Here is a 17,092-nt window from a genome sequence, read left to right on the forward strand (position 1 = left end):
GGGGTCCCAGGGGAAGAAGGGGACCTTCAGCTGGGTCACGAAGATTCCTTATCACTGAGACTTGTGTCTAGTCCGCTCCCTAAAAAAAAAATAGTGGGTATATAATTTTTGCTTTTTATTCTGCGATAGAAAAAGGGGATTTTTCCACTAAGTGCACAAGACCCACATTCTGAGCATTCCTGCAGTAACGTTCAGTCATAGTTTGACAACATTTTCAAGCGACAATCTTATTGTTTTAATTATTGTTGTATAAAGAGCCAGAAATATGCACCGGACTCAGTTCCAACTTAAAAGTTACATCTGCAAGAGGCGGCTGTTGCAGGGGAAGGAATAACTCAAGGTAGAATCAGAATATGACTGTGGAGATGTCCTTCCACTTTGTCAGATAACAGACAGGAGAAGACAGTCGTCATTTGCTCTGTCCCGGTCCGGGCCCACTCAGAGACCAGAATCATTGACCATTCTGTAGGCTGGGAAACCCAGTTCACCTGTCCTCTTGTGAAGCAACTGCTTCACAAATTTTGTTGTCCACTTGTCTGAATTCCTTATGAACACAACGAGTGCTTCCCAGTCGCTAGACTGTAAGAAAAAACAAAACCAAAGCCAACATCCTAGGTAGAAGATAAGGTTTGGAAGAGAGCCAGAGGCTCCAAAAAGCAGGTGCAACAACAGCTAAATAGGCAACTGGGGATGGAAAGACCAAACACAGTGATAAAAAAAAAAAAAAAAAAAAAAAGCCCAAGGCCCATTTTCTCTAGCAGGTAATTAGCAGTAGCCTCAACAAGGAAATAGAGGCATCTTTCTGAAGCAAGCACGGCAGCAGGGTCCTCTCAAGATTCCCATCGTGTGGTTGTGGTGAGGGGCCTCTGCTAAGCTGAGGAAGGGGCTGTGACTCTAACACGTGCTGATCTGCATGTTGGACTTCTGATGGCACGAGTAAAGCCAGTGTGCGCTGCCCTGACATGAACTGCTACTGGGGACACCTTCAGACTTTGACCCTTAAGCAACAATTACAGACACATTTCATTACCAGGCACAAGGGAGTTTTCTGATAAGTTTCATCATTTATACTGTAACACATTACAGCACTGTACTTGATTCGTATGGACTTCTCCAGTGAGATGCCTCCATCCAAGACACTCCTGAACCAGACAATTTTTCTATCAAAAGCTGAGAGATTATGGCTAATTATTTCCTGCTGTTCTCTCTGTGTCTTTTTTATTCCATTAAACAAACAGACCATGTTTGGTATATGAGTAAGAAATGTAGTGTAACAGAAAATATGCTAGAAAGGAAGTGATTACTAATCACTGCTTTTTGCCCAAGACAGCTAAAGTGACCTATTTCCTCAGCTCATCAGCTGAGCAAACTACTGACTTCAAGATGTGAGAAACCATCCTCATTCTTTGGTTCCAAACACAATTTTGCTTCTGTAATGAATTTGAGGAGCAAATATGACCTGGGCTGAAAGAGAAGCACACAAGAACTACATTCATCCCATAAACAGAAGACATGAACGGGAAGCAGACAGGCAAACTTAAAACACAGCCTAACAGTTTATTAAATAAGTTTAATATTTCAATATGCGGGACTCAAGAGAGCACCAGTTAGATTAACATTAGCCTGGGACATTCCAGTACATGTTAGGAAGTAAAATGTAAACTGCTCTTAAAATAAAACTGTACTATTGCTTTGAGCAGCAGGAAGATAAAAAGATAATCAGAGCTCTCAAGTGACCAATCAGATGGAAATTAATTACAGATGTAAGGAGTTAAAAAGTATCAACTACCTTATGAGCACCTAACAAACCCCTAAATGGATATGCTTCTCTTATACTTCATTAGAATAGTTGGGTGTCTCAGTATTTCCAGGACAGAACATAATTTTCTGACAAAGTAATTAATCACTACGTATGCTTTATAGTTAGCACTGTGAGCCACAGCTTAGTATCCAAATGTTTTGATTCAAGAAGCTTTAATTTTGTGGTAGCTTGTTTTTGCCAGGAATGAGAGGAGGTAGTCCTCAAACATCAGCTCACCTGAAAATTTCAAATGGCAATTTAAAATCATATATTTACAAGTGGCTTTGGGGCTTCCCTTTTTATTTCCTCTGACTCAAGAACAGCACTAAAAGTTTCTTTACAACCCCCCCCCCCCAAAAAAAAAAAAAAGAATCCCTTTAAACTGAAACAAAATAGGAATACTTTACCGAGAAAATATGTAAAAATACGGAGCTGTAAACAATATTCTTCCATGATTTCAGCTACAAGTTGTTCTCAGACCCATGGCAAGGAGGAATGACCTAATTCCCAATAAAATCTAGCCCTATATTAGTTACTGGCAATACAGTTATCTAAAACCAACTAGTCTCAGAAAGACAGAATCTAATATTGAATTAATGCTTTGAAATATATCCAGCCTTGTCTTAGAAAGCCATGGGACTTGCTTCTAAGAAAGAGACCCCACTACTCAGATCTTCTGCAGCTGACACATAAGCACACACAGAGGCTATGGCTAAACCAGCAGGTGATTCAGCTCAATGCAAGCGAACATGTAAAACAAGGCAGCTGGCATAAGGCCCCTGCATCCACATGAGAGCTTCGACTTTGGTCCAACTTCAGTCTGGTTGTTTGGAGACCCGAAGTTCCCCGCCGCAGATGGGGTTTGAAGCTGTCCAACGGACCAACCACTGGTCCACCTGGAGATGATTAGCTCTTCCTTAGGATGATGAAGATTTGGTGCTGTCAATTCAAAGACACACTGAGGCAATCCCCCACAGCTCCTGCTTCCCTCTTCTCAATTTATTGTCCTCTCCTGCTTTGCACTGCTCCGCTCCATCACTCCTAGGACACCGTGCCCATGGCATTTTAAGTGATCTAAGGATGGAGGCAGGTTTGTGCTCCCCTGAGCGCCAGGGCTTGCTCCTGTGTGCCCGCAAGGAAGGCTGTAGCAGCATAAGGGCTGCTAGGTGAGACAAACTCCAGGTGTAGGAGGGAAAAACCCTCCAGTGACAGTTGGGGCTGACTTTGCCGAGTCACCTCAGGAGCCAGGGGCTCTCTCACTCCAACCCAACCCATCCCATGATCTGCCTGTCAGGGATTTTCAGAGCTCACCTCCCGTTGACTCCCCAAAATACGTAGGATGGCTCTTGGTCACAGGAGCGTTTTAGTACAGGGTTCTTTAGGTGAGGCAGGCTGTCTGCCACTCCTCTGCTGGCCACTGCTCCTCGGAGGATCAGATACAGGTATCCCATTCCTCACAGGGGTTCCACCTTCCCGACAACCCTCCTTCAAGGTGAAGGCGACACCGCAAACTTAAACGCCCCAGAGAAACTGAGTCACGACGAAACCCTGAAAGTCCGAAAACGTTGAGGCCCTTCCGCCACGCTGTCAGAAGGGGGGTTGCTTTCTCTCCTCTCCCCCACCCCTCGCGCTGCCGTGAACCTGGCGGTTTCTCAAGGCCGTGGGTCGGAACGCAACCCGCGCTCCCAGCCGGCGAGGACCCTCCTGCGAGCTGCCTTGGGGCAATCCTCGGGGGGACGCATTTTGAAAAATGAAGACGCTGGACTGGCGAGCGCCCACGGCTCGTTTATTTCAGGCGTTTGACCGGAAGAAAAGCCGTGTGTCGGGCACCTCGCTTAAACACGCACCCACACACACCCACACCCACACACCCACGCACCCACACTTCGCCCCTCCACGGGGGGCCCGAGGCCCGCCCCGCCAGGAACGGCCCACGGCGCGCCTGGGTCACGCACCCCCCCCCCCACGGCGGCTAGCGGGACCCCGTGGCGTGGCGTGGCGTGGCGTGTGTGTGGGGGGGGATGTCAGACAGGTGCCCGGCGGGTCCCGCTCGGTGCCGCTCGGTGCCGCTCTTTCCCCCGCCGCCGCCCCGGCTGCCGAGCGTGTGTCAAACCCACGTGCTCCGGCGGCCCGGGCCGGGCCCCGCCGGCCCCGCGGCCTGCACCGGCCCCGCGGCGGGGAGCAGCAGCAGCAGCAGGAGGAGGAGGAGGAGGAGGAGGAGGAGGAGGAGGAGGAGGAGGAGGAGGAGGAGGAGGAGGAAGAGGAGGAGGGCGGCGTTTTCCAGCGCGCTGTCGCCCCGCCGCCGGCGAGCGTCAGGAGGGGAGGGCGGGGGGGGGGGGGGTGTGTGTGTGGGGGGGAGGCCGCGGCCCGGCCCGGCCCTTCCCCTGGCCCCCGCGCCCCGAGGATGGCAGCGCTGCCCGTACGAGTGGCTGCCGGCGGTGTCCCTCCTCTTTTTTTTTCCGGCGGCGGCGGCGGCGGCGGATCATTGTTGTGTGGGAGGAGGGCGGCGGGGATGGACTTGATCTCTCGGGTCTCCTGCTAAGGCGGCAGCACAGCGCGCCCAGCCAGCACCCGCCACAGAGCCGCGCCGGGCGGGGACGGACCGGCCCCGCGCCCGCTCCCCGGCTGCTTCATTTTTAGGGGACTCTGCTGCTCCTCTCCCTCGCCCTTATCCCCCCACAACCCTCCCGCTATCACACACGCACGCACCCTCCTCCTTTGCCCTTTCATCCTTTACCCCCCCCCCCCCCCCCTCCGCCGCCGCCGTCCTCCCGCGCCGTCTCCTGCCGCGGCAGATGCGCTGGGGGTCACCGCGCAGCTGGGACTATGGTGAAATTTCCAGCGCTCACTAACTACTGGCCCCTGATCCGGTTCCTGGTCCCTCTCGGCATCACCAACATCGCCATCGACTTCGGGGAGCAGGTAAGGCGGCAGCACCTCCCCCGGGGGCGACCCACACCCGCCCGCCCTCCTTCCCTCCCGCGGGGGCCACGGCGGGGCTCGGCGCCTCCGCGGGGGAAGGAAGGCGAGGCGGGCCGGGCCGGGCCGGGCCGGGCCGGGCCCCGCCGTCCTCCCCCGGCGCATCGCGGCGGGCGGGAGCGCGGCCGCTGCGCCGTTGGGTTCGGCGGGCGGGCGGGCGACCGGTGCCGCCGCGCGCGCCCCGAGAGCCGGGGCCGGCTCCGCGCCCCCGCTCGCCTCACGGGGAAGGACGGCGGGTTTGGGGCCGGGTTGTTTTATTTCGGGGTCCCCCCCCCCCCCCCCACCCCCCGGTCTTGTATCTCGGGTTTATATAATCCGCAATTACATAATGCGTTCTCGCCGCGGTTGGTTTTGGTTCATTCCCCGCGCTGACACGGCCCCTCAGGTGCAGCGGCGCGGGCGCGGCGGCGGGCTCAGCGCCGCGGGCCCGGCGTGCCGGAGCGGGGCCCGGCTGCCGAGGGTCCCCGCGGCCCCGCCGCTGATGCTGCCGCAGCGGCGCGGCCCCTCCGCCGCACCCCGGAGAAAGGAGGGGGAGGAGGGGGGGGGAGAGCCGCTCCGCACCCCCCGCGGGGAATGGGGCGGCTTCCCGGGGGCGCTGCGGGCAGGTGAGGCGCCGGCTGCCGCCCCTCCCCTCCCACCGTCTTTTGTGAGCCGGGAGGCCGCGGTGACGGGCGCGGGGCAGAGAATCGGGGCGCAGCGGGGGGGAAGGAGCTGCTGCCACCGTACTTCAGCCTTGGACAGACCCGGGCGCTTCAACCCAGCTGAAATGCGGTGGCTGTGCCCCCGTCCCGGGCACTACGACACTCGGGTGTCCCCGTCCCCCCCCAGACTCGCCGCCAGCCTCCCTTACACGCAGCTCTCCCTCTTCATCCTCCAAATCCCCGCTTGTAGCGTTTGCGCGGAGAACATGTTTTGCTCTCGATGTACCCACTCCTTCCTTTTTCCCGGGCTGGGTCCCTGTTTGCCGTGGCACTGTGGTGTGGGGAACTCGCTGCTCCCGCGTTTCGGTATTTATGACAGGTAAGGCCCTGGTCTTGTCTCAGGCTGCACTGTATGGGACCTATCATTACATTTTTGGTCAGACAGGATACACTTACTCACAAATTGTCAAGCCGGGCAGCCACAGTAAATACTGCATCTCAGGTAGCTTTTATCCGTGTCGCAAGTCACTCGGTTTTGCCGAGAAGCTCTTGTTTTCGAAGCAGGATAAGCAAAGATACCAGAAAATTAGTGGGCACTTTCACCCGTTTGTAAAGAAGAAAATGAAAGGAAAAATGTTACAGTGGGAAAAAATAGCCAACGCTAATCGTATGTTTGTCATGGTTGCGTTAATCTCATTTTGCTTACTAGTCCTTTACATTCAAATAAGCCACAATACTAAAAAATTTCAATTCCATCCTTGGCTAACAACTACATACTTTCCTACTAAGTCTTCTACAAATCACACTTGGGTGGGGAAAAAGGAAAAGCTAAAGATAGAAATTACGAGGTAAAAGGTGATTTGAATGCTAGTAACTGTGCCACATTAATTACATACAGCAGAAGTTAAATTGAAAGCAGTTCACTCAGCAAACTGAGTATGACAGGTGCCTGTGTACAGTTTGCTTCATACAAGGTCAGCTTGATTCAAAAGCCGTGTCAGCCCATAAATATCATCCCCTTGGCTTCAGTGTGCTCGGCACCAGGATTTCAAAAATCAGCAAGCAAGAGATCACAATTTTATAAGTGAGGGGCCTTCTGTCTGGCCGGGTACCAGTGACACGGGAGGGATGTTACCATGTGGATGACACATGTAAGCACTTAGCTACCCAACTTTGACAGCGTTAGGATCAAAATATCTCAGAAAATATGTTTTATTTAATAGCCAGATCATAGGATTGGCCCTCCAGGAGTGTTGGGGGTCATCCCCTGTCTCAGGTGGTGGCCTGGGGAAGTGCTTCGTTGAAAAGGGAGAAATCTAGCAAGCAGAGGGACTCCGGTAGATAACCCCAGCTCAGGAGTGGGGGGAATTGGAGAGATACTTTTTGTGCCAGCCTAGTGGGAGACTCACCTACCTGGAAATCAGGAGACTGAGTTAGGGACAAAGTTACTCCAGGTCTGAAGAGATCCTCTTACAGACAAAAGGACAAGGATTTTATTTTCCTGTACATATTACATGAAGTTATTTTTTACACTTGTAGGACATTACTGTTGGACTTGTGTGGCTGAAAATATACTGACTTGCTGAGCCGGTTGCCTTTCTGATCTCCAAAATTGTAATAATTTTAATGACAGGGCTGAATGGAAGCGACGTAGAATAATGGGTGTGCCAACAGATAGCTCTGAAAAGGCTGCCATACCTCCTTCTGTGAATGTATGCTGCAGATAAAAAAGATTTCTAAGAATGATAAGAGAAGTAAAATTTGCATGAAGTAATTTTATCTGCTCTGGACAATACTGTAAAAGAGACAGGAGAACTCTAGGTCAGAAGTAAGAGATGACTGTAAACAATTAGGGAGGGAATGAACCTTGCCTGTCCAGGGAAGAAGAGGTGTTTAAGAAATGCTGTAAGTCATAAACCCTTTTGGTGTGTTGTGTTCATACGCTGCTCTCTCAAGCTGGGAGAGTATTTGGAAGGAGAACGTTCAAAGCAGAGTCTTTTTAACAAAACCTAGTACTGTTAGGTACCTGAGATTGAAAAGTGAGAAACAAAGAGAATCTCACAGCTTATTTTATTTTTTTTTATCTTGAGAGGCTTTTCTGGGTGTTGAATAGTTTTATTCAATAGCAAACATCACTAGGAAATTGCTAGATCCTCGGTACATGGCTGTCTCTAGATTTCTTGATACTTTAAGGGAAATTTACGGTAAGGCTAGAGAATATTTGCAGAACACAGTCTGTGACTGTCACCACCATTACCCGATATGAGATGTTTGCTATGGAAAGTCCGTTTGCTTTGCAGGAATTAAAAAATGCTGGAGCAGTGCTCATAAGAACTAACAAGCTCGGTTCCTGCAGTGACTTCCAGAACCGCTGTAGCCTCCCGTTGACCCATGGACCCATCCAATAATGCTTTAGGACAAGGCTGTATTACAGAGTTACTCCAATCTAGTGAGCCAACTTCATCTGTTCACCTCATAAAATGTTCTTAGACAAGCATCTGATTTTTTTTTCCCCCCGCTGAAAAAGATAGCCCTGATGCATGACCAGGTAAATTACCAGAAGATTAGAGAAAGAAATAATTTCTAACCTATGCGCGTTATTTCCTTCTGCAGCCCATTTCTCTTACAATTTATTTACAGTACTACATAGCTTTTAGGAAATAAAATACTACATAGCTTTCTTCTTAGCATAAGGCCTTCAGGAAAATAGTCCCAAATATTTTGGCTGGATGTTCCTTCTCCACACAAATATGTGTCTGTGTCAGTGAGTGTGTGTGTGTGTGCTCACACACATGTATTATTTATGTATTTATTTTTCTCTAGGTACACGCACACACACACAAATACACACAACAGAGCATTTCATGCTAAGAGCTTAACGCATACTATCAGAAGAGATTCTCTCTTTCATTCTGCTGGTGAGAGCATTCGGCTCTCGACGTCTTATCCCGAGATTCATGATAATGTTTTATTTAGAGCTCAGCTGTTGGAGAGCAGAGTTTGCATTAAAAATCCCGGCTTCTGTGAAAAACGTTGTTGGATGTACTTGCTTGGAAATACATAAATAAACTGCTCCCATGTGTTGGAGCACAACACAACCTCAAACAACCCAACCAGCAAATAATACCACCGTTACCCTGTGCGCTCAAAAATCTGTCACCACCCACATCAGTTTTCCTTTTCGCACAGTTTCAGAGCCACTCACATATATTGTGGTGGCCTGATTTGTCATGTATGTGTACATTTGCATTAGCATTATTATAAAGGAGGAAAACTGAGGTGTGCGTTAATTCACTGACTTCCTCAGAAGTGCAGAATCGGCCCTAGGAAGCGTGAAATACAATTTGCAGATGTGGCTGGTAACTCTCTCTGTTGCTCGTGGTTGTGGCAAAGGCCAGGCAGAGAGCAGTATTTTGAACCGGGGGCCTGTCTGTAATAGTCCCTTAATTATCAACAGGAACAGTAGGAGGTGTTTGTTTTTTTTTTTTTTTTTCCTTTTCTAGCTAACATGTAGCCAGCCCCTGAACCATTAGTTTCAATTGCTGTCACTAGCTGTTGGTTGGACAGTTTTATTTACCAACATAACTGTTAGGTATGTTGGCATAATGTTGTTTAGTACCTGTGGGTCCTTGGAAATGAAAACTGAGCAAGTAGCATCTTGCTGCCGCTTTCTCCTGAGGTCACTGGGGTGCTCTGGTCCCGCAGAGAAATTACCGTACGCTGTACCCAGTGTAGTGGTTGGGATCAAACAGATGAGCCATAAAGGAAGTGCTAAATGTTTTGGAATCTAAATTATTTTGCAATACTGGCTTGAAAAGCAAACTGTTGTTTTTTGTTTTTTTGGTTTTTTTTTTTTTTTTGTCTTGTATTTGAATGTTTTTTGAGGGTTTTTCCATAAGAAAAGAAGTGTTGCCAGAAAATGAGAACAAGTGTCGTGAACAGCGCATCAAAAAGAATTAGGGAGTTTATCGTCTGCCCATGCCGTTTGCAAACTTTGTAGGTGGTTAAACATTTTGATTAATACTTCATGAAGCTCATTTTGGGGGTAAGTGTTATTCTCTGGAAGTCCAGGACAAGCAACAGGAGAGTTCACGTACCCAGCTGTTCATGGGGGATTTGAGCCAAGTTGTGTAACCTTCCCGTGGCACATTTCCCCTGCCTTTCAAGTGTGCCTAGGCACCTACCTGTGCGTCGCAGGGATGCAATGAAAATTCATGTGTCAGAAGCTCTCCGAGATGAAAGGTGCTGTATGAGTGCAAAGTACTCTTGTTATTGCTTTTGTGAGAGGTCAGAGACACCTTTAAATTATGTAGGACTTTAAACAAGAAAGCGAACAAGGTCTTATGATTGGTGTAGACCATGACTGTATGTTATTACCACAACCACACTGTTAGTAGGGTATACTGATGGAAATGCACTATTTGTTTTAAAGTAATGTGAACTACACGGCATTTTAAATTAAATTTAGATGAAATTGTGTTTAAGAAGCAAACATCTACAGAGTATACTATCAACAGAATTTAAAAAAAAATTTTTTTTTAATTATCCATGATAATATTTTGAAGAAATTCAATTCTCCTGCAGGATTCACAAGCCAAATAGTCAGGGAAGCAGCTAAGCAAGATCTGTGAAATACATCTAATTCCCTTGTTCAGAGTGAGAAAATCCAAGTGAGACCTTATATGAAGGATGAAAAGCTGAACCACACACACCTGAGGTAGTAATTTTCAGGATTTGTATTTCAGTAGTGACTCGAGGGACATTCTTCTTCTAAGCAATGCAGCTTTGCTTCCCTTCACACACCCGCCTGAGCCCTACATACAGCCTTAGCTCCTCAGAAGTGTCTGCCAAGCACTGGGGCTTTTCAAGCCAGTGCTAAGTGGTCTGTGGACCACACAGACAATTTTTGAGACTACATGAGAGATTAATTAGGCGTATACGTCTACGTTAGTCGCAGCGGGCATTAGGTACCAGGCATTGCATTCGCCAGTCCTGCAGAGCGTTTGCTGGAGTTTCACAGCAAGCAGTGCACGCTGAGATCTGGGAAGAAGTCAAAGATCTCATAAAACATTTGCAGATAAAAGCCAGATCTCAGCAATGTGTTAATGTTCTTAAAGGTAACAAAGACACATGCTCCCTGCAGCTAAACCAATACACATTTTGCATTTCATAGCACACAAGGTACAAAACAAACAGGTTATGAAGAGCAGTGGGGCTATCACCGCTGAAGATTTCAGATGATAGTAGGAATTCTGAGAATGAACCTACAAATGCGGAGCCCATCTCCCTGCAGTGCTCCATGTTGCCAGAGTGTAAAGTATATAACGTGGAGCTAGGATCTGTGCTGTGCCTCATTTGTCAGTAGCTTCCCTTTTTTTCATCCTACCCTCTCCTCCCTTCACAAAACCCTCCAGTTCCCCACTTCCCACCCCTGTTGCCTCCCACCCGCCGTGGCTGTGTCATCTCTGAGGACTTCTCTGGACTTTCTTATGATTCACTATTAAGAACTGGCAGGTTTTGTACTTGATGATGCCCATTACGCACGTCTGAAGTAGATGGCTAGCTATATAGCTTCAGAGACACCCTGTTTCCAGGAAGGCACAGAAGGAGGGAGAAACAATCCCACACAGCGCTAACCAGCCACTTGGTTATTTTTGAAGTGGTTTAATTAATCTCAAAACTGTGAGCTGAGAGCTATTTGCCCACCAGGCCGCTGGAAAATAAAAATTCTAAGTTTGTGGGGTAGAAACGATTGTCCATACCAGAAGAGTAACCGATGGGGTGGTAGACCAGATGCATTTACCACTTTCCAAGCAGTCCAAGTCCCAGTCTCCAGGGTAAAGGGCCCTCTCTGGAGATACTCCAGTCATAGTATCACTGGATAGTCACTGAAAAAGGGTCATGGCGTAGCTGAATACTTCTGGTGCTTATCTCAGAGATAGGGGGACAGGATTCTCCTCCCGACACCAGTGAAAATCTAGTAGACTAAGACAGCATCACCAAGGAAAAATTAAAATACCCTGAGCCTCATTTTAAAATACGAATTCAAAACTGAAATTTGGAAGGGGGTTTGAACCACCATATTCTGTGTCATGGAGAGAAATCCCCAAAGCAAAACTTTTGGTTTTGAGTTGGACTGACCATTTGATTTGTTTCGGGGGTTTTCTTGTTCATTTCGTTTGGTTGCATTTTCACCAAACCAAGAAAGCTGATTTCTCTTCGCATTTGATTTGGTCTGAACTGATTTCTTTTTTAATCTTCACTCATTGTGCTGCTGCATGGAGAACTTGGTTGTATACAAAGGCTTATATGACACGGCCAATCCTGCGACTGTTTGAAGATAAGTGACTTTTTATATGCAAAGAAGGCATATACGCAAGGCTCCAGCTCTGAAACTGCAGATTCTATCTATTAATTGTCTTCCTATCTTGGTCCTAGACAAGACATTTATCTCTCCCTTTGTGTGAGTTTTGTCAGTTATAAAATAGGGATGTGTTTCACGAGGCAGTTACAAAGTTTATTCCTTCATGTTTGTAAAACATGGATGTAAGTTGCTGTATAAATAGCAAATTTAAATATATCTGCCAGCTCATGCAGAAACCTCCGTGCATAAAACTGAGCAATTCCAAACAGATTTTGCTTTGTAGCTACTTTCAGAAATCTGTGATGTTTTTAAATAACATGGATATTACTGCTGAGCTCAATACCAGTTTAAATGGCATATCAGAACATGTGTTTCTTAAAACAAATTATGGAAAATTGGTAATGACCTTAGATTTTAACAAGCTAACTTAAGTAGATATTGGTACCTCATCCTATTTGTACTTGGAAGTCTGTGGTTTTGGGGGAGAGGGAAAGAGGAGTGTTAATATGCAGCTAGATCATCCGATTACGTTTCCTTCTGCTCGCTTGATTTTCTACATACATGATATTACTGTAGCTACGGTTTTAGACAGCGCTGCTGCCTTTTCAGGTAACTGTTAGCCGGAGAATTAGAAAAGAACCGCCATAAGAACAAGAGACCTAAATGACCCATGAACTTCAGTGTCTGAAACAGCAAAGCTCTGCAGTTCTCCCATCTTCTGTCTCCTCTATGGTATCGCTTCTCTTTCAGATTTTCCACAGAACTTTGCTATCTTACTTTAGAGTTTGTCTGCACATGCGGTTTTTCTTGATTAGTTCCTTTCTGATGTAGTGCGGAATAAAAGTACCTGCATGAAACGTCAACTAAGAATAATTCCAGGTGTAAAAATGCATTTGGTTCCAAAGACAGCTGAAGTACAGCATTGTTATTTGCAAAACCACAACTGATTTCTGTAGCCTTTTCAAGAGCATTCTAGAAAAGGACAAAGGAAAAATAGTGGAGAGTTAAGAGCAGCTTGTTAGAAACTAAGTGCTACAACGGCATGAAATCTCAAGTGCCAACTTAATTATTTTCCCCAAGATAGTGCAAAAAATTCACTGTTTCTGATTTGGCAGGAGTGTTGCTGTTGGAGAAAGGGTGGTCACTGTTGCCCAGCGTGCCCAGTTTGCTTTACTGATGTAGTGGTTCATCCAAAGTTCAGCTTTTAGTATGGGAAGTGAATAAACTGCAAAATGCAACTTATTTTCAAGTGATTTGCTTCACATAGGTTTTTTGCCTTGCCGTTGGATCGTTAAGACAGTTGTTTCCAACCTTTTTCGATTTTCAGAGCCCAGAAAATCTTCCAGGGAAAATTCACATCCGCACAAGCTGGAGAGCATATTTTTGTGTACGTTTTTATCAGTTATTTGTCTCTGACTCCTTGTAAATATTCCCTAAGGTACAGGGCTCTGTGGGGCTGAGAGCTCACTGCACCGAAGCACATGCTAGTACGTTTGCTGACAAGCAGATTTGAAAGGCTTTTGGCCAGGAGATGATCGGTCTTCTAGCCTGCTTACCTCTGTTTTGTACCTAAATTAGTGAATTAAGTCAGATGCAGGCCACACCTGAGCTTTCATGTGCTGGCCTTCGACCTGTGTGGCAGCACGGCTTTCACCTGCTCTGGCCGAAGAAAGCGTTGACACGTGCCAGATGGGACTGATTTTTTTCCTCCATCACGTCAGGTGGGCAGCGTGTGTAGGTATAAGGGGTGAAACTGCACGGCGCCCGCTGTTCTTCCCCTGTTTTTTTAATGATGACATCTATTTCCATGAAAATAGAGGATTTATGTTTATATTTCACTGGGCTCTTTTTCCTGTTTGCTTCTTACTCACACTGTGTTACCCCTCCTTCATTTTGCTGCCTATCCGTGACCAGTATCTTATTTTTATAACCTCTCTGTCAGCAAGTGGCAGCTGCTGTTCCTGCAGCCGCGGCCAGCTAAGGTGAGGTATCTCTGATCCACCTCCAGCAGCTCCCTCCTCGCTGCAAAGGCTTTCCTTGCCACAGCATACCAATGTGCTCCAAGGACTTGGCAGCCTTTGATCTCAAATCTGCCGTCCTGCAGAGGAAAGACAGACTCTTGCACAAGTCCATCGTTAACATTTCCTCTGTCAGCATTTTACCAATTAAAAAGCATTTAGCCCATTTGAAAAGAAAACGAATGGTTAGCAGCATTACAGGGCAGGAAGGTACTTCACATGTTTGGTTCTGGTGAGAGGGGGAAAAAAAATGTCAGTTATGTAAGAGGAAAGATTATAGAAATGAAGCATTTATAGCTTGGACAAAAAAGGGAATTTGACAACCGTCTGCAGTTGTATGAGCAGCAGTATGGTCATGAAGGAGAGGAAACAGCGGGGTTAGCTAAGTCGGTGCCGTGGAGGAGAATGTGGCCAGGAGCCATGAGGGAGATTGGGGTAGTTAAACACAGTTTAGTCCGAAAAGGATTCCTGATGATTTGTCAAGTGAGAAGCAGTTATTCCCTCTCAACGTTACTTCTTCCTGCAGTGCTTTAGATGGCATTAGGTGGTGGTGGTGGTGGCATTTTATGTAAGCTTAAATTCAGTGAGTCATCAAAAGCAAAGGGCGTTGTGATCACGGTAAAGTGCCGTACGTGGTGGGTCAAACCTGAGACCACGTCTTCTGGTGAGGGAGGCAAGAGCTTGGGAACTACATACTCCTCAAAGACCCCCCATGCAATCTAGAAGGGTAATGCAGTTATGGGCCATTGGCACATCCTCCTCCTATTAAATCGTACACACTAAAGTAAAATATACAAAAACTGCAACTCGGAGGTGCAGAATTTCTGTTATTAATGATTAGTGATCGTGGTACAGTTTTCTTACAGCACTCTGTTTTTCATGCGACACCTCCCAGAGTCAGCACGCAGCGAGCACTTGCTAGGGAGAGAAACCAGAGTTACCTACCTAGCAAAGTACTGACTGTGAACCCCCTGTCTTGCTCCTTTGGGAAGCGTGCAGTGGAAGTGGCTACCCTTTGCCGGGGTCTCCCTGGCAGAGCTGAAGGGGAAAAAAGTCCAAACAAATGTGCTTAACAAAATATGGGGACCGTCCCAGCATGAGTGGAGTGTTGAGATGTCCTCACTGTGGAAGTACGGGAGATCTTTACTCTGCTTTTAAACTGGAGGCTTGCTGAGTTTTTTTAATGTATAGCTGCTGTTGGACAAGACTCGGCAAGCACAGGGGACGTTTCAGGTACCATGGAGTGCACGCCCAGCCCTGCTCCCTTGTTATCTTTTCGGGTCCTTCGCTTCGCTTGGTTGCCCTGTGGGTGCTGAAGTGGGTTTATTTACGCAGACATCCGTGTGGCTTTGCCACCAGGCTGGAGCCTGCAGCGCAGCTCCTCACTCGAATTGCTACCAGGGAGCCCGTTCATTTTGCGTTTGCCCTGCTATTGGCTTTGGTAACTTACTCCATCAGTCCTTCCTGCTCCCTCCCCCACCGTGGCATTCTGGAGATGACTTTTGAGTGTCGGTATTATTTGCAACCCGCCGAGCCCAGGAGGCCGGCTGAAGAGGTGGGTTCAAACCGGCCCAGCAGAAGTGAACATACTGGGAGATGCACTTTGAAAGGTGGCTGGTTTTCCCCATTTGCGCAGCCTGTGCTGGTGGGGAATAAATTTTATGATCTAAGTGTTTAGATCATGCTCTTCATTAAAATACAGCTTTTGCCCTCTCTTGCTGGTAGTTTTTTGAAGCCTGTCAAAATAACCCCAGCTGTCCTTGGTTTTATACAGTCACAGGGACATCTCTGGTCATTTTTCTCTGCGCTTCAGCAGTACAAAACAACTGGAAGTGTGGGCCTCCAAATTTAGTATGACAGCACTGTCAGCTTTCCCTGCGTTTATGCTGGGGCGTAACGATTTCTCGATCTATCTTAAGAATTTGCTTTAAAAGAGAAAGGAAGTCCAAACCGCAAAACATTTTACGGATCCTTAAGACGCCGAAGGTAGTCATCCACAAAAAGCTTTCTGTTTGCCAGAGGTAAATAAGGTTTTCAAGCACTTCTCTAATATAAAAGGTGCACCCATACACAGGCACATGTACATAGTGTGTAGTGAGCAGGAGACTGCCTGTATAGGAGAATTATACACTGAGTGGTGCTAAAGTACTGCCTTGATTACTTACTGGCTTATAGACAAAGCAAAATGGTTAAGGAAATAAGGACAAGAGCTGTGGATGGAACTGCTTAGGTAGTTGCACATGCACCTGATGGGTCCCTTATAGTTTGAGCCGCCTCTGGTTCCGCGCTATTGTGGTGGTTGCGTGTGCAAATGCGGTTTAATTTTTGAATCAATGGTTTTGTACATGGGTTTCATCTTTTCAAAACGTGACCTTGAGAGCACTCCTGATCACTGCACCACTGTTCTTTATATACTCGTGTGCAGTCATTTTGCTTCAGAGTGTTTTATTTCAAAGCATGAAAGCATGACGACCTTTCAGCATTCACCGTCTTGTTCTTATATGAGCTTTCTGAGATGCAGTCAACGGTCTACTGGTTAGGACATGCTCCAGCATTGTAATAGTCTTAGGAAGAGCTTTTGTCAGCAATGTCTTCTGGATCTAATATATAAGTAGCGTGCTTTTTCCTGCTAATACTGTGCAGAGGTCAACATTTCTCTCTTTAATAAATCTATGAGAAATCACAGCTGGTAGCCTGCTTGACATTTTCTTATTGTAGGCTAGACCTATTGGTGGGCTTTGAATCGCTGTCCGTAAAAGGCCAGTATGGTTGTGGGCTAGCTTTTCCAAATCATGGCATGCCTATCTCGTCAGCTGCAAGCTCCTACCGCATTGTGGGTGGTTGCATCACTAAGGAGAAAATAGCTAGCAAAGGCACAATCACTGCCTCGGGACTTCGTCAAGGAAACCTCATGTGAAGTTGCATATTTGTGACTTGAGCTGCAAAGGTTCGGTCGTGCTTGCAGTAATTGGCAGACATGGAGTCTGTTTTATTCTGTGTGCATCAGTGATTCGAAAGGGGAAATGAGTGGTAAGAGAGAGGGGTTTAGATCAAGAAGGAAGCTGCCTGAAAGGGAGAAGCCTGACAACTTTGGCTTTGGAAGTATCAGCGCATGTCAGACGTCCCAGTGTCCAGCAAATGCCTGTCACAGGTCATGAAGGCTTTTCACTGCACAAGAAAGGCTGAGATGCTTACAGATAGAGTGGCTGCAGGGCCGTAATTTCATCACTGATATCTTGCTGAATAATGAACTAGATATTTTTTTTCTCCCTTGTCCCTCTGGAAGTCT

General features: G+C 47.2%; 1 protein-coding gene across 1 annotated transcript in view; it reads left to right on the top strand.

Annotated features, from left to right (window-relative positions):
• Positions 1 to 4,073: 4,073 nt before the first annotated feature.
• ANKH (ANKH inorganic pyrophosphate transport regulator) overlaps positions 4,074 to 17,092 on the top strand; it is a 104,527-nt gene continuing 91,508 nt past the window's right edge. The window contains exon 1 of the mRNA XM_042806747.1: positions 4,074 to 4,723. Coding sequence (XP_042662681.1) covers positions 4,628 to 4,723 — 96 coding nt within the window. The 5' untranslated portion in view covers positions 4,074 to 4,627. The remainder of the gene's footprint in view (positions 4,724 to 17,092) is intronic.

The sequence above is a fragment of the Tyto alba genome, unplaced genomic scaffold (assembly GCF_018691265.1).
Source record: "Tyto alba isolate M040663 unplaced genomic scaffold, T.alba_DEE_v4.0 Super-Scaffold_48, whole genome shotgun sequence".
Taxonomy (NCBI): Eukaryota; Metazoa; Chordata; class Aves; order Strigiformes; family Tytonidae; genus Tyto; species Tyto alba.